We start from the raw sequence: 16864 nt of genomic DNA, 5'->3' as shown, positions 1-16864 counted from the left end.
GGTGGTGGTCTGAGGCTGCTTAATAGTGGCGCTATGGTTCTGGAAGAACACTGAGCTTCTGGATTCATGAAATATCCCTGAGATCCAGCATCTGAGGGCCTTAAATTCATTACACATGTCCCCAGTCTCTACAGTTTAACCATGTGATCAAGAACTGCCCCTTGATCACCCGTGGAGATAAATACCACACAGAAGTGCACTCTTGTCTCCTAAGGGAGTTTGTTGTTGAGTGTAAGAGCTGTTAGAGTCTTGAAAATAGATAAATAATGTTGGTAAGCCGCACAGTTTAACTGAATTGAATTTAAAGAGGTCTTACGGTTGTTTGGTAAAGAGAAAGAGACATCTGCTTCTCAGTCTGGCATGTGGTCTTCAGAGAGTTCATTACTTTTAGGGTTTACTGAGCCATAAGCTTTGGGAGGGATAAATAGCTGTTGATGTGTCATTAGAAATTAGCCTGCTGCAGTGAAGTTATCTGAAGTGGGGAAGCTATGTGGTCATGTCAAGGTCTCTGGTTGTTGGGAAGCCTAACCAGACAGCAGGTCCTGTTTTAGTCAGTCAACAACTGGAAATGAATTCCGATGTAAAATTAGCCCAATATGGATAAATTCAAGTCAAGCGTTGCACGTCAAACTGCTGGGAGCATCAGTGTGCAAGAAGCCACCAAGGAGACAATGGAGTTGGGTGTTTCAGATCAGATGAGTGATATCAATCTGTCAATCAATCTTGTTGTTGTTGTCTGAAAATGTAAAGACACAATTTATCAAAGCCAGTTTTGACCTCTGACACACCCAAGCCCTTACGTGAAAGAGATAAATTGGCTTCATGTCACCCTGTCAACAGGCAGCAATCAATTTCTGTCAACAAAAGGCTTTAACCATAAATCCACGAACCTGCTGTGCCTCTATCACAGGCGGTAATAAGCACATCGTATTTCAGTAACAGCCATGTGATCTGAAGTGACATGTTATTTTCTTCTCGCTCCTTTTTCCTGGATTGCGATCAATGTTTTTTGGGTTTTTTTTAGTTCGGAAATCAAATGAACAAAATAATAAGGAGTGTGCACATCACGTGACAGGATCATTATTTAAGGCAAGAACTTTCCGTCCCTCCATTTTTGCATCATACATTGTACATAGATGACTAACTGGAAAACAACCAGCTTTTATTAGACTATAAATGTGGTCGCGACTCGCTAACAATTGTAGACAAATGCAGCGTTTCAGTCTGGGCTATAGTCTGGCAACACATACTCTCCCCTGCAGCCCCCCGCTGCTGCTCGGTGCTGTCTGCACTCAGCAACACTTCTTTCGTGTCTCTTGCTCAGTGGGAGACGACAATATAGTGAGTACAGCATGAGTAGGTCAGAGGTTAGAAACTCAGTGATGCAGGACTGTGTCTTCAAAGATACTTTTACAATCATGAGGCCGTGCGTGAGTGGCAGCTAGCAGCGGGTAGGCACACCGAGAGCATGTGAGTGCGAGGTGTGATCACTGTACCACTTGTGTCTTTTTCTTCCGCCAGACACCACTGTGCTGTGGGAAGTGCAACAAATCAGTGGTTGGATTCTCTGACATGGCTCCTGACGCCTGACTACTTCAGGACTCCGAGCTTCTCGTAGATAACATGTTCTGACACATGTCGACTTTGTAAAATCTGTCATAGTTTTGTGTTTTTTTGCCCATTTGGGGGCCTGAAGTTTTTATATTAATTGGATACAAATGTCTGGAGAACAACATGCTACAGTATATGCTAACTCATGTGTGTAGTGTTAATGAATCGTTGATTTTCTACATCTAGACTATGTTGTGTCAACAAAATCATGCAGGGATAATTACACTCTGGCCCCAACAAGACAGCTTGACTATTGAAAACACAGATGCATCTTGATCTGCGCTCTTTCTCTGCCAATACTCATCTGAGGCAGCATGGTCTTATTAGGAATTAATACCACCATAGTGGTGAGACTCATGGCACGATCGACACTTCCCTGAGGGAAAGCGCCGTCTCTCACTCTCCATGTGTCCAAGCCACAAGCATCCCTGAGTTACATAAGAGTCCTTTTTGTGTAGGCGTAGACTTCCATGTGTCTTTTTGTCTCCTGAACGTCACTCAGATGGACAATGAAATGAGGTTCTAATATCCTGATAGGATTAGCCAGAGGAGAATCTGTCATCTTGATATAGTGATAGAGGTGAGACCTGATCTCTCCGAGCGTATTTCCAGGATTCTGAGCTGAAAAACGTGCTCTGAAGGGAACGCGGCCTGGTGTTTGCCAGACTCATGCTGTCTTTGTCTGCTGTCAATGGATTATTCATGCGGTGAGAGAGGGATTTACATCGAAACTAAAGAAAACTTAAGTTGAACTGCAGTGCAACTACAGTGACCAAATACAGACTTGGATTAAAAAAAGCACAATTTATTAAAATTTTAAAACAATACTTGATACTGTGTTTACAAAACACTGTTCAGTAAACAGAAGACTAGTTTAGTGATACACATTCACAGTAGATGATTCAGCACATACAGTAATAGTCCTCTGATTGGATAAAACCTATGGGAACATGTCTGAAATAGGCACATTTATCAATAATCAGGGATAAAATGATTGTAATTTTTTATCATCACTGCATAATCAGTGTGAAGCTGCAGAAAGAAAGGTGCTTGTTTTACGTTCAAAGTGCATTTCCTGAGTAGATTCGTTTTAGGACGACGGTCTTCAGAACCAGGCAGAGAAGCCATGCTTTTCCTTCACCACCCATATGCTGTCAATCGCCTTCCCATACTAGAAGACACAAACAGCTTTGTTGTTACTTTCTTTGTGCTTAACACGTATTATTTCACCATTACTTTTCTTGTGTGTTTATGCTCCCACCTGATCATCAGAGACCTGCTCCAAGTAAACGTGGGTGGCGTTGACCACTTGCATGCGGGTGTAGCCGTAGTCTGTGCTGCGGAAAGCGCTCCACTCTTTGGGGTTTGGATTGAACCTGTCAGTCCTCTCTCTGCAGCCCTGCAGAGAAATCAACAGCGACTAAACTGAATCTGTTCGTGAAGGACCTCACGTCTCTCTCATACTCTGTCCACAAAACCCTGTGTGACATTTACAAGTGCGGTTGTGCCTCGGTGTGAGTCTGGCTGCCTTTCGATATGCTGATGACTAATCCCTCTGTGACTGGATGACAAAGCATGCCTGCTCTACCACATCAGAAAACACTTAACCGGAGGAACAGCTGGTGCTGAACTCCTGTGGCAAACAAGCCGCCGCACATGCAGGCCTGTGTATAATACATTTCATTGTTTTTTGTTGATGTTGCTGTCGATTCATCCATTGATTTATGTGGGAAAACGTTAACAGAGATGCAGTGATGTGAGAATACTTACAGCAGAGCCTGTGATAATGTGAACAGGAGCTCTGGGGTTCACATAAGGCTGCTCTTTGCTCCCGTTGTATACCTTAAAACAAAAGCATTCAACGTTGTTCTCTGATTGAAAACTAAGCCAAAAAGACATAAAGAGTGCGGTAAAAAAATTAGATAATATAATCACTGACCTTGTCACCAAAGACAGGCCAAAGCCTCTCGTATGTGTGCTCATGTGCCCACAGCTCCAGATCCACTCCTGTGAAAGTGATGACAGTCAGTAACCTTTCATAGAAAAAAAAACTGCCCAAACAGCTCAAAGAAACACATCTTGCTGAGTCAACTTTTGTCCCTCAGATCTTGTGCCCATTTAATTTTGAAATTTCTCAGGAATCAACAAAAGCTTAAGATCAGAGCAACCAAAACGTTCAATGTTCTGCCACAAGTGAAATAATTAAACGCAACAAACAAAAGTCTAAGAAATGTAATACAGGAAAAACATTTGGGAAAGAGTTGTTGGTAGGATATCAGCCAGACCAAAGACCTGCTTTTTTCCTAAAGGATGTTTGGATTGCTCCGCTCACTGCAACTGTTAAGACGTTAGTCTGTCTGAGCATGCAAATTTGTGATCTTAAACCCATTAGCACCAAACAGCTGGTCGTTGAATAGGGTGCATACCATAGTCGTAAAATAGATCCTCTAGACCCGGAGCTGGCGGTTTGGTGTCATTCAGTCCCAGCCGCACCTGAGATATAACAGAGAGGAACAACGATGGCATGAGTTGGCATCAGTGTCCGAAACACTACCCGCTACCTGAAACGCTACCTGGTAGAGACCCATAACGCCCATGCCAGTCTACTCTCGAAACACTGCCAAGTGCTGAGAGGAGCTATTCTAACTGGAAACTATTTGGTCAAAATTACAGTGATTATGAGAGCATACCGTACCCAATGTGCTTATGGGTTGTGATGTGGACTGGCCAGCGTGCAACATGCGTGACACGTCTGCTATGTGGGCCAATTGAAGTGTCAGGGAGTGCAACAGGAAACACAGCTTACAAATACCTTTATGTGATAGAATAAAATCTTAAACAATACGGACATGGTGTTCTTTGCATCATCAAGGACACGGTGCAAAATAAACGAGTCCTTTGAGGATAATTTATGTTATGGTTAAAGGAAATTATGTAATCCTCTAAATTTGCCGTAGTGAATGAAATCACATCAGTCCTATTACCTAAATGGTGATAATTATGCTTTGCTAATAAAACACCCACCCTAACAAAACCTGAGTAGATTGAGTGGCAAGATCCTCCCTCAGCCCAAGTACATCTTCTCTTGACTTGGTTTCCATCTACACCATCTACTTGTCCTTTATACCAATGTAAAATCAGTAATTTTGATTACTATGTGTATTAGGCAAAGGGTATTAATAAATAAACTGGATTCTGGGGTTTGCACTTACATGGGAGTCAAACCTGGTGCAGTCATCCTGGTCATCATCGGAGCAGTACATGGGTCTGTGTCCCATGGTGATGATCCATGGACGCACTGCTCTGTTTTCTGGTTTGTTAGCCTCCTAAAATCAGGAGAAGGACATATGTACATATGTAACTGTGCCAGATTAAGAAAAGAAAACAAAGGTAACAGAGGTAATTTTTTGTTGAGATAGAATGACAAGAAAGTGGATTTACAATGGGAGAAAAAAGCAAAATAGAACAACTATTGATGATATTGTGCTGAAATGGAAGCTGAGAGAGAGGCAGAGAACAAGTGTGGGAAGAAAGGGAAGTGTTTAGTCATTGTGAATGTGTAACTGCTGTGGTCATTGACCTCCAGGTCTTTCTTCAGCCACTCATACTGCTTGAAGAGGAGCTCCAGGCCGTATTCGAGATAGAAATAAACCTCAGTGGAGATGGAGATGATGTGCGCCGACCCCAGGTTCCAGCTGCGGACACACATCATTAAAATCATTCACAGTCTCGACACAGAAGAGGAAGCAAGACAGCAAGAGTGGGCCTCACTTTGACCTCCGGGTTGTTTGAAAAAGACTCCCAAAATACAGCCATTTGTTGCTGGCATGTTGGTGCTGACCGCGGATGATTCAATTTACTGGATTAACACACATTTGTGGCTCTCAATCATTTTAACCCGTGTGGGATTTCGGGGGGGGTGTACCTTTAACTTAATGTGGGAAGACATGAAGCAAAAAGATCTTAGGGTACGAGAGTTCTTGTGCAGGACGTTAAAGGAAAGGCATGTGTTCTGTACATGTGTTGTATGTTTCCAGTAGCTACTGTGGGACTTCAGATTGCCTCTCTCTAGCGCTCCTCTTGTTCGCAACTGTGCACATGAGCGAAGGGCTCTGAGCCAGCAGGCCTGTCTGCGTCTGGGCCAAGGGACTGAGGGGTGGGCAGCTGGCCTGTGGACTAGCAGGGTATTATCTTACTGTGTGAGAGAAGGAGGTCTGAAATGGGCTATGAGTCACCCACTCAGATGTATGGCTCCTTTGTGTAGTTCCCTTGTTCCTGAGATAGGAGAGGCAAACTAAACTAAAGGGAAGAGAGCGCTGCTATGCTCTGCTCTCAGTTTGTCTGGGCTGCCCCTTACAGCTCATTAATGCTTAACGCATTACCGCTTGCCTGAAACAGAGCGGGAGGCTTGGTACACTTTCACATGATACTCTTCATGGGGCCTCTTCTAGCTTTGTGTGTACAGCTAGCATCCACTCAAAGGAAGACCAATGTAATGTTCTTCTCCTGACCACAGATGCTTGTGGTTCTTCTTTCACCTGCTTCAGCCTGTCACATGTCCATCTCAGCTAAAGCACCTAATGTTGTGTAGCTTCTCCCTTACCTGTACCATAGGCTCTCTGTATGGCCTGGCATACTGAAGCGATTCCTGTAGTTGGAGAAGTTGCTGTAAACAAACAAGACCATGAGAAACGTAATTAGATGGGCTGATCATACAGTCTACCTTCTTTGAATATCTAACAAACAGCAATTAACGCCACAAACCACCGCTCTCTCTTACTTTGCGGTGCCTACAGCACGGCTCTGCGAGAGCTGCAATCCATTCAAGATGCATTCAGGATAATTCCAAGTTTCACTATACAATGTGACTGCGCTTTTATTTTAAGACCAACCCCTTGAAATAACTGTATTTTATGTCCATGTTCAGTTTTCACTTGGCAGAAAAAGCAGGGCGGTATATCATCGCATAAAGATGACCATCAAACTGTGGTGGTGACATCTGCTTCTAACTTCTACAAAAACGTAGCCATCCTTAGATATTCTGAGAAACCATACACTTTGCTGTAGCCAGGCTATCAATGGCTGCCCCTCAAAATTAAAGGCTGTAGAAAAACAGGGATGTAGCCTCTGTGACATCACCCTATAGGTTCTTAAAGGGGATGTTTTGAAGTTTAAAATCTTGGTCAGTTTCTGAGGCCAGATAATCAAAAATCTGGGCGACGCAGGGGAGCCCTGGGTGGAGCAGAGATGGGACGAGCATGACGGAGCCACCATGGCTGAGTGTACTACACCTGTCAATCAAGAAAACAAGCTTTTAAATACACCCTACTTAAAACCATGACATCTTGTTGAGAGAAGACTTTAATTTTAGATCCAGCAGCTATTAGAGGAGTCACATTTGAAGGCACTTCCACAGCGGTTTTAACATTGAGTTGTGGTGTTTCCTGCTTGATCCAGATATAGTAGGGTGCTTACCTAGATCAATCCACCACTACACTTTACTGTATGTTTCAGCGCTACCACAATCACCACCGCTAATTTCTAGACACGGACACATCCTTTAAAAACTTAAAGTGCACCATCATCTATATTAAAAATATTACAATGGGTGCACCATGCTTAAAGGGGAAAAAACGTGTTCATGGAAAGCTCTCCTTGACGCCAATCCGCCAGTCTCTTTTCACGGTTTTTTAATCGACTCCAGAATGAAAGCAGGAGCCAGTCTTCTCAACGGGCCATTAACTAAGCGAGGTGATGGGAACGATTGTTTTCTTATCTTACATAAGGATGGAAAAAAAGGGCAATAATCTGGACAGCAGTCAGGGCAGGGTGGGACAGTTCAGATCCCTCCACTGACTGGGTTAATGTTGGATTAGGGGTAACTAGAGACCAGCGGGGTCAGAGGTCAAAGGCCAGGAACGGAGGACACAAAAGGAGGATCACAGAGACCTTCACCAATGCTGAGTAAGTCTAAACCTGAGGTTTCTGTGGACACCTACGTCAGGTTAAAGGGCCAAAACCAATATGATAATCCAGTAAAGGTCAATTTGTAAACTGTGACCAGTCTGCAAGGAGCGACCTGTTTGATTCAACACCTCTTTATGTCCATCTTGACTGTTTTGTTGAATGTTTATCAATCTGTTACCCCAAATCAACATAAACCTCAATAGTTAATTGCTTAAACATATACATGTTTAAAGCCAGTATTAGGGCGTTTACATCAATGCATTAACTTGGACTTTGTATACACTAACTGAAGGACACAATTCATTCAAGTTAAACAGGGGTCACTGGGGTTAGATCAGCTTCTGTGAAAACCAATTAAGGTCTGGAGTTCTTGGTCAAAGCGATGAACCAGGACAAGCCAGAAGATGGGTTTATACTCCCACCTTGTGGCTAGGAGGAGAACAAATAAATATCTTAGAAGCATATGGGAAGGCATTTGTAGTTAGTAGCAATAAACAATCAATTTCCATTTAGTGAAATAATAGACATAGTCTCCCAGAATCCAAACACTGTGATATAACAGGCTTACCCCGAGGAAAAGGATTTTGCCTGTAGAAATAAATGCAGCCACAGGCTTTAAGCATTTCGTTTTGTGGCTCAGCTGTGGAAAATCTGATCGAGTACAAATACGATAAGCTTATATTTGTGTCATTAAGCTGCACTGTGAGGTTCCAATGTAACATGTGAGTCATCCTCTGTAACCCAAAGCATGCTTGTTTCCACGTGTGTTTGCTTTTCCACTAAAACAAAGTCGAGATAGGAATCTGGTGGATGTCAACTTCAATGTGAAAAGACTGACTCTTAAACTGACCCAACAAGATTTTCCCTCCTCATCAAATCTTCCTTCTCATCATCTGATGAGCTTAATCCAGGCAGTTGGAGGAATGAAAGCAGCCAGCTCTAGTCGTCAAGAGGCATATCACTAACTCCCATCACAGGACATTGTTTCAAACTGTGACAATAACTTCCCAGTTCCCCCGGGGACCTGATGAACCATACATTGTGCTTGGTGAACAAAGACAGTCTTGATTGGGGCCTTAGCATCTTCTGTGGCCCCGCTGTTCTCATATTGCTGGAATGCTGACTGAAAACTTTTGTGGTCAGCACAGTTTCAATTGCCTTTTACCCATTAGGTTTTGAGGTTGGAAAGAGAGAAGAACAGAGAAGTATAGTGAGAGGAGAGCACAACAGACGGTAAGGAAGAAAGGCAGCAGCCAGCCGCTGAGAATATTTGGATGTTGAACAACACCGCAGAACAAAACACACATTTAGGTATAGGAGAGGGAGGGAGGAACTGTATTTCTGCTTATGTAATGCAGTGAGCTGGTTCTTGATATCAGTTTCTTATGTCAGGATGCAGCGCCAAGAAAAAGAGACTACTGTTAGCAGCTCCTTAATGAAGACCAGGCAGTAGTCGCATTACACATGGCAAGGCCAGGCGAGGACTGTCTGCACAGTAAAGCAAGTAAATATTATGGTACAGGATCAGGCACCAAGGCTTCTGAAAGGCATAAACACACACAACCAAGTCCCGCAGATGTTCTTGGAATTCAACACACAGAAGCTGCTGATCCGCAGGGATAAAAAGCATATGAAGGCAGCTGAACGTCTTCCACCATCCTCGTGAAATTCATTCACACTGAACATCTAATTTACCTTGAAATCTACCAAAAACAAATGACTAACATATTTCAATACAGTATATTACAGTTTATTTAACAAAATTAAAGATATTAGGCTAAATTGGCAAATTTTATTATTAGAATTATTAATGTCTACGAGCAGCTAGAAGCTAGAGGAGATGGCTTTTTTTTTTAAAAATGCTTCAAGTGCTTCATCAATCATCAAATTAATTGTCCAATGATCAGCTAATGAATTGACTAATAGTCTCTACTTCATTTTCACAAATTTGAGCTTCTGTGTTGGTCTGTGTTGTTTAGTCTCATCATCCACAAAATTTCCCAGACTTATAAGGGAACAACACATTCAGTGACGATGAGTCAAAACGCAGACAGTTCCGACCACCGCAGCCCGGCGCTGGGAACTGAAAAACAGATAGCGAGCTGATCATTCCCAGTCAGATAAATGTTTGTTTTGGAGAGGGTTGCCTTGTTTAGATGTTGGTGGTTCCTGATGCTGCTCCAGCCTTTACAGACCAAAATAGTTCCCATCTGTTCTAATGGTACAGTGAGGACTTTTCAACAGACCAAAGTGTTTTCTAGCGGAAAAACTGCTGACCAGAAAGGGTTTTCTTTTTCTTTTCTTTTTTTCTTTTTTTGAAAAGAGAGGGGGGGGGTTGCAGGCACCCCTATAAAATCCAAATTCACACTTAACTTTATGCATAAAGGCAAACACTGACTAACAGAAAGCAGAAAGACAAAACACAGTCAGAAAGCTTTCATGTGACTCACTGACCTTTGAATGTGTCACCACGCTTTTTTTTTTACATGTTATGTCTGTGTTACACCCAGAGTGCATTAATGTCACAGTGAGAAACTAGACATTTATTGAGTTCTACCTACTATGCTTCTTCGTGGTTGCCTGGGCAGGTCATGTAAGGCACGTAGGCTGCTATGGACTGGATCTGCCTCATGAACTCATCCCCAATCCTGGCGTTGTCCTGGAACAATGTCATTCAGCCGTTAAACATGACGGCACAGCTTTTCCCGTTGGACAACAATTGTTCCTCCATTTACTGATATTAAGTCAAATTAGCTTTACTGGGGTGACTCAGTCCATTTTCCAGAAAAATGCAGGAATGTTTCATCAGTCTACCAAACAAACCTCATTAAAACCAGAAGTAGCTGTGGTTCGTGGCTGATCGGATGACTTTTACCTGCCACAGCCATTTATGACCTTTCAGACAAAATTCCCTTTCTCTGCTTTCCTATTTATAATATCAGTAAAGCCGCAGGATGTACTTCTACATTCCAGCTGAAAGTACAGCTTGGTTATTAATTTTTGAGAAGTCTGCTGATTGCATTTAGTACTCTCTCCATATTGAAAAAAGGGCACTAATAATGCAGGAACTCGTTTCAGGAAAAATGATATTAGCATCCAAGACAAGGTTGTGTCCGCTAAATATCAAAGATGACAGCTAGGAGGTTTTCAGATGAGAAAATATGTTATTGGGTCTTAAGATTTGAGGTTTTGAATGGCACTATTTTTATTCATGAAATACTTGGGCGACATGACCCGGACTCTCATCTTTCACCACAGGCTTAAGGCATTTCGCAGTAATGCTAATCATAAGCTGTGTGTCTCAACCACAGCTGAGTGCCTTTATATGCAATGATAATAAACAGTGGTGAGCCTTGGGAAAGGGACAGTGGTGAAAGGTAAAATGGCTTATCTCATCTGTCATTGTGGAATTAGTGGAATATCAGTGCAGCTTTAAGAGTATAAACTACTGATGAAAGAAATTTGCTGCCTGGGATTTTAACTGAGCTCAGGTATCATCACAGTTTATGATACAAGTAAGACAGGAGAGTAAAATACCTCATGCATGTCGTAGGCAAAGTCCCCTGTAAGACAAAAACAGATAGATGTCGTATAAGTTGTATTTACTCATCAGTTTGCCTTCATCAGACTAAAAAGGATCAATTTCTATTTTAGAGGATTTTCTTGATAGCTTCCTCTCTGAGAGTAAGTTAGGAGGAGCATGTACGATTGATTTATAACAAGGGCAGCAGGTAGTTAGATTAGCTTGGTATAAAGACCGGGAGCAGCTAGCCTGTCTCTGCCGATAAGTAGTTAACTACTGAGCTTTCTGGAGGTGTTGCTAGGTGCTGCTGGCAATGGCCTTACATTCAGCATAAAGACATCAATCTTCATATATAACACTCAGCAAGAAAGTGATATCGGACAAAAGTTCAAATTATTCCTTTAATAAGTGACTAGAACAACAGTTTGCCCCCAAACAGAAGTCTGATCCCACTTTATGAGGCAATCAAAGAATCATATGCTCTCTAAACTCATAAAGTGGATGTAACACAGTGTTTTTCCACAGTGTGTCCAACAATACAACATAAGAAAAAGAAAAATTCTGTTGCCCTTTTGTTTCCTAGAATGAAACTGAGATTAGGACCAAAAGCTAGAGAACCAGACATCCACTCTTTTTGGCAAACAAATGTTGGCCTTTACTCTGTTTAGTGAATATTTTCAACTGAGAAACTAGCAAGCAAGTGGACCAGCATCCAACACACGTCCTTAAAAGCAAAAATTACAAATGACAAATAGGTGTTATTATGCTAATTACAGCAATTACATCTTGACCTTAGCTCAGATCCCACATTTGAGAGGGATCTGAGCTAGCTCACTTGATTTGATTTATGGATCTGTAGTGATCTGTGCCAGGTATCTGTGGATGACTAATGGCTTAGGCTCTGGCTGGAAAAGCCTAATGTCTGTTCCACTGATTGTACGGTGCAGAATGTTGTAGTGTGCGCGTGGACTTTACCTATGTGCAGGATGGCGTCGTACATGCCGAGCTGCGTCTCCTTTTGCAGCCGAGCCAGGGACTGAGGGTTCTCGTTGCCCAGGTCACCGTACAGAGCGAACCGAGGATTGAAGCTGGAGCTGTCATTCAGAGCTTTGAAGGAGAACACGTCACTCCAGCCTTCATCGCTGCCACAGTGGTACACTGAAATAGCATAGGAGAGATTTTAATCTTTAGGTGTTAGGCTATATGATGAAATTCTCAGACAAAGTGAAAGTCAGTCACCCACCATAAGTAGTAGCAGGCTTGAGATCTGTGAGAGTGACTCTATGGATGTACATCTTCCTCTTCTCCTTTCCTGAGTCCACAAACAGTGTAGCATTACCTCTGGCCGTCATCTCAAAGAGCCGACCCCCCAGAAAGCCATACTCCACCTTGCTCTCTGTCTTATTGAAGGTGGTCCACGTTACTACCATTGAACCTGGCACTCCTGTGGAGAAAAGTTCCCAATTGTTGAAAATGTGACGTAGATTGATCTGACAGAACTACTGGATTCATTTACTGGTGCATTTGCGAAAGCCAAGAGATGCTGACTTTGCACATCAGTAGTACTTTTGATCTTACTGCTGGCAAGATACTAAGTGAAACTGATGACCAGCCAGGTGCTCAATTCATCAACATATCAAGTCATTAAATGACTTCCACATGTTTTATCTTCATAGTGAAAGGATAAAAATATATTTCTGCTGCCCTGACCGGGTGAATCAGGGTAACATCAGCTATTTGCGTAGCAGTTTAAGCAGCAGGGCGTTTAACCTACAGAGAATAACATACAGAAAGTGCACAGGTAGAGTTAAAGTGCAGCAGCACACTTCAGCAGAACATGCTGCTGCTGCTGCTGCTGCTGCTGCTGGGGATAAATCAAAATGTGATTCAGCCAGGCCTTCAGCCTTTAATTTGATTTTTATGTCAAGTGAAACTGACCTTTCAGCAAACTCCAGTGAACCACTCAATGGTAAAAACACCAGTGCTTTTAGTCATTATATTATTGAGTGGTCTGCACTAAACATCTGCAAATCTGCAATCCATATGACCTGGACGCTGGCTTGTATTCATGAGGGGAAAAACAGCATCCCCTAACTGAAAACACGTGAAGCCGATACAAACAGTTCATGCACTGACCTGGATAGGAGAGATGCACTTGCTCCGGCTGGGTCCATATGGGAGGAACACTGAGCACCAACAGGGGTGCAAGACTTAACAAGGCACAGACAGCATGAAGAGTCTCCATTTTGACACTGCAGTGCAGAAACACATCAAGGCTTTTTAAAGCAGCAACACACACCCTGATTATAAAACTATTTTCACACTGCAATCATATGATTTCTAAAGCTCTCATAACAAAAATTATACAATACTGCAGAGATTCATAAAAGAATGGATAACCACTTTTTCATTTTTCTTTTAAGCCTTCCAGTAGCTTACCTGAGTTATTGAGAGTTTACTTAGGGCTCCGCGGCAGCGACACACAAACACACACAGACTGTGTTTTGGTCTTTGATGAGAAACTGGACATCAGTCAACCTGCAGTCACCCTGAATGATGAAACTGCAGAACCAAAAACAGCAGAGTCAGCAAGAACGGCTGCACAGAAAGAGATGATGTGTCAATAAAAGCAGCTGATGTTGTTTTTCATTGTGCATTCAGGCAAGTAGTTGTGTGGAAGTGAGTGAGCTGAAGTGCAGCAGAGAGGTTAGCCCACAGGCCACAGCTTGCCTCTGATCAATAAGGCAAACAGCTCAAATCATATGCCTCAGAAATCCAGATAAGGGCCATTGATAATCAAGCATATGCAGGTTTGAAGTGAATGTGGGTGATATTACAGATGGTTACAAGTAAAGACGTCAGTGAGATCAGGTGACTGGGAGCATGATTTAAAAACACCACAGCGCCTAACGACCACATTTGCATCATTAGTGTCTCATAGTCGCTAGAGGGGGCAAACAGCACAAAGTGCATTATGAATAAGATGCTTTATTCTCTGATATTGGGCGGTTTTAGCTGGGATCGGTTGGAGGAGGCTGTTAGCTAAGCTCGCTAGCAGTCGCTTCAAAGACTCCGAGTGAAGTTATAGCTTTGTTATTTGTGCTTAGAAAAAGGGAAACAAGGTGAGTAACGTTAACGTTACGACAGTGACACACGCAGGAGAGGTCATTTATTTCACGGTACGTTGACGGGTATTGTCACGCTGCTGCACGCTAAGTATTTTTTGGACAATAGGATGTAACGTTAAACCAGCTGTTTGACTACAATTAGCTACTTATAGCAGCTAAATTGCAGTAGTTTAAGCTAAACCGCGTGACTCACACACAAGAAGAAGCCGTCTAATCCGCCTTTGAACGACACTTAACATTTTAATTACACGAAACACCGTTTTACGTAAGGCGACACAGTTTCTTGCCAGAATAAGTTAGTAAAATGTTAAATGAATAACTTAAAACACTCACAACACAACTCAGCTGTTTGGCTCGGGAAGCAGTTACAGATAACTACGTCAGTGTGCAGAAGGAGAACAATGCCCAGGTGGATTATGGGAAATTGTGTTTTATTCCCGTGACACTGGAAAGTTACTGTTTGTTCGTTCTTTTCTATTTCATGTCTTGTTTGTGTGCGTGTCTTTGTCTGTGTGTATAATCAAATATAACAAAATGTCACAATGTTGTAAGTGATTAAAAGCAGCCTCTCTTCGTTTAGGTGTTTGTATGATGGACTCCAACAGTGATGATGGAGACTATCAAAGTCTCGAGCAGAGCTACCAACATGACACAGCCCAGTACAGAGTGACCTATCCTCGTGGGAGAAACGAAAAAGAGGTGACCTGGGTCACTCCTTTTAAGATACAAACTATTACCATACTGGTTATTTGGTGCCGTTTGACCATGATAACTGTTTTTCTCTATTCAGGAGGATCATGATAAAAATGAGGAGTCCAACAAAAAGAGGTAAGTCATGCATGTGCCGTCTTTTACACAGCAATTGCATTATGTTTTGTTTTGTTTTTGTTTTTTACATTTCTTTCTTCCTCCTCATTTTTTAAAATCTATTCATGTAGGTATCCAGTGAGTCGCTCTGGTAACAACCCAGCCAGAGTGAAGCGGGTAGTGTCCTGCAAGAGGAAGACCCATAGCCTGATGGTGGCCCGGAGGAAGCAGCTCGGGTCTGTGAGGAATTATGATGCTGCTAACAAAGAGAATGAGATGAACTGCTTACAGGACTTCCAACAGGAGATATTTGACAAGGACTCCTGGGAGTTCCCTCTAAATGTCTACAATAACCACAAGGCTGGTCGAACAGGTTCTGAACAAAGTGACTACTCTACACTCACTGAGGTCAGGAATAACATCACAGCTCAGACTGCATATCTGTTCCTTTTGTTCTGGTTATTTTATGAATTTCTGTAATATGCATAATCTTTTACAACCAATCCATATTTTTCAGCTCACAAGAGATCATATCACAATGACCGAAGTCCTCTTTGGAAGAAATCTCAGACTTAAAGTAGCTTTAACACTGTGGCAGAGAAATGTTGGAGAGCTGCTGGCATACTTCCTGAGGTACGTAGTGTAGTGTTGGCTGGTTGCAAACATGTTTTATGGTGTATAAGTGATAGAATTTCAAGGGTTACATCACTATTTTTGTACAGAATCCAGGACACTGGTGTGTTTGTCGACTTTCTGCCCCTGATAAGCAAAAGGTAAGCATTATGTTTTGCATAATGACATAGTAACACAGCCTACAAGTGAAGTAAATGTAATCTAAATCTAATTCTGCCGACAGCATTGAGGAGGACTCTTCAAGGATTACCATTGGCTGTTGTGTTGACCTCTTTCCTCTCGTTAAAAATGTCCTCACCAATCCATACGAAGAGTGAGTAGGCTATCCCTGGAGAAATTAAAAACACACATAGAAGGATACACAGGATGTGCAGCAGCAGGTTAAATACAGAAATGTAAATCAATAATGGTTGTCATTTATACTTACAGGTATCTTATCGTTGGTTTAAACTGGATCAACTCAGTCTTGAAAAAGTGGTGCGAGGAACTTAATGCAAGTGGCTATAGTGGATCCTCTAATCCCCTGTTGGATAAGTAAGTTCTGTGTTAAATGTGCAATACTTTATACAGACAAATGCTGCATTTAAGAGGATGTGTAGCACAAACCATTATAATCTTTTTTTTTTTTCTTTTACTTTGTACAGGAATTTCCAGGTCTATAATCAGCAGTTATTGGAGCTATGGCATCAGGAGCCTTCACTGAAATCTGCTCCAGGAGCTGCAGGAGACATGGCAAAGGTCAGCGCTGTATGTATGAATACAGGGTAACAGCTGTCATTGGCGACTTTAACTGTAGCCTACATACTGAACAAAAACCTATTGGTCTTACAGTACATCCATAATGTTTTTTTTCCCCATAGGTCATTGATTCTTTTCTGTCTCAACTCACCTGATAGCAGATCCTTCTCTGGACACAATGCCTTAAATATTTAAAAAGTCACCTTGGAGGAAACTGTAGGAGCTGCTACTGTGTTTTAGATTGCACTATACATTGTCTGCACAGATTTAATTCAAATACTTAGAATGTGCAATATGAAATTACCTGTGGCATATTTGATGAGTTCTATTACTATCCAGTTTAAGTTATGTTGTGGAGGCCTTGATGTAATACAAGAATCTTGCTTCATCAATGTGTAATTTACAGTAATTGCTCCCAGTGATTATGAATAAAGTTTTGTGTTTTAAATTTTTAAGT

The 16864-nt window shown here is 42.1% G+C and overlaps 2 protein-coding genes across 8 annotated transcripts; one reads left to right on the top strand and one right to left on the bottom strand.

Annotated features, from left to right (window-relative positions):
- Positions 1–2405: 2405 nt before the first annotated feature.
- Positions 2406–14628, bottom strand: acp7 (acid phosphatase 7, tartrate resistant (putative)). Its single transcript, XM_083997676.1, has 15 exons — positions 14563–14628; positions 13541–13663; positions 13238–13353; positions 12345–12545; positions 12077–12259; positions 11116–11141; positions 10140–10237; positions 6215–6277; positions 5192–5306; positions 4824–4937; positions 4038–4104; positions 3551–3618; positions 3382–3453; positions 2873–3010; positions 2406–2782 (listed from the first exon to the last, which is right to left on the bottom strand). Exons 3-15 carry the CDS (start codon positions 13344–13346, stop codon positions 2717–2719), a joined length of 1320 nt encoding a protein of 439 aa, XP_083853802.1. The 5' UTR covers positions 13347–13353; positions 13541–13663; positions 14563–14628; the 3' UTR covers positions 2406–2716.
- On the top strand, positions 13808–16842 carry LOC311005307 (KATNB1-like protein 1). Of its 7 annotated transcripts, none has more exons than XM_083997682.1 (10): positions 13808–13911; positions 14810–14928; positions 15020–15057; positions 15168–15444; positions 15554–15669; positions 15759–15809; positions 15893–15982; positions 16099–16203; positions 16314–16416; positions 16530–16842. In XM_083997682.1, exons 2-10 carry the CDS (start codon positions 14818–14820, stop codon positions 16560–16562), a joined length of 924 nt encoding a protein of 307 aa, XP_083853808.1. In that variant the 5' UTR covers positions 13808–13911; positions 14810–14817; the 3' UTR covers positions 16563–16842. The 7 variants fall into 7 exon arrangements, with proteins under 7 accessions (XP_083853808.1, XP_083853807.1, XP_083853803.1 ...); XM_083997681.1 differs by lacking the exon at positions 13808–13911 and adding an exon at positions 13930–13972; XM_083997677.1 differs by lacking the exon at positions 13808–13911 and adding an exon at positions 13989–14223.
- The last annotated feature ends 22 nt before the right edge of the window (positions 16843–16864 follow it).

The sequence above is a fragment of the Trachurus trachurus genome (assembly GCF_905171665.1).
Source record: "Trachurus trachurus genome assembly, chromosome: 22".
NCBI classification, from domain to species: domain Eukaryota; kingdom Metazoa; phylum Chordata; class Actinopteri; order Carangiformes; family Carangidae; genus Trachurus; species Trachurus trachurus.
Note: the sequence above shows the minus strand (reverse complement) of the source record. Positions and strands in the feature narration are given on the sequence as shown.

Excerpts from the sequence above, each read along its gene's own strand:
- acp7 (XM_083997676.1), bottom strand. The coding sequence starts at position 13,346 with ATGGAGACTCTTCATGCTGTCTGTGCCTTGTTAAGTCTTGCACCCCTG. Across the intron at positions 12,546-13,237 it reads AGTGCATCTCTCCTATCCAG|GAGTGCCAGGTTCAATGGTA; the intron begins GTCAGTGCATGA and ends TTTTCTCCACAG. Across the intron at positions 3,619-4,037 it reads GGATCTATTTTACGACTATG|GAGTGGATCTGGAGCTGTGG; the intron begins GTATGCACCCTA and ends TCACTTTCACAG.
- LOC311005307 (XM_083997682.1), top strand. The coding sequence starts at position 14,818 with ATGATGGACTCCAACAGTGATGATGGAGACTATCAAAGTCTCGAGCAG. Across the intron at positions 15,670-15,758 it reads CTGCTGGCATACTTCCTGAG|AATCCAGGACACTGGTGTGT; the intron begins GTACGTAGTGTA and ends ATTTTTGTACAG. Across the intron at positions 15,983-16,098 it reads CTCACCAATCCATACGAAGA|GTATCTTATCGTTGGTTTAA; the intron begins GTGAGTAGGCTA and ends TTATACTTACAG.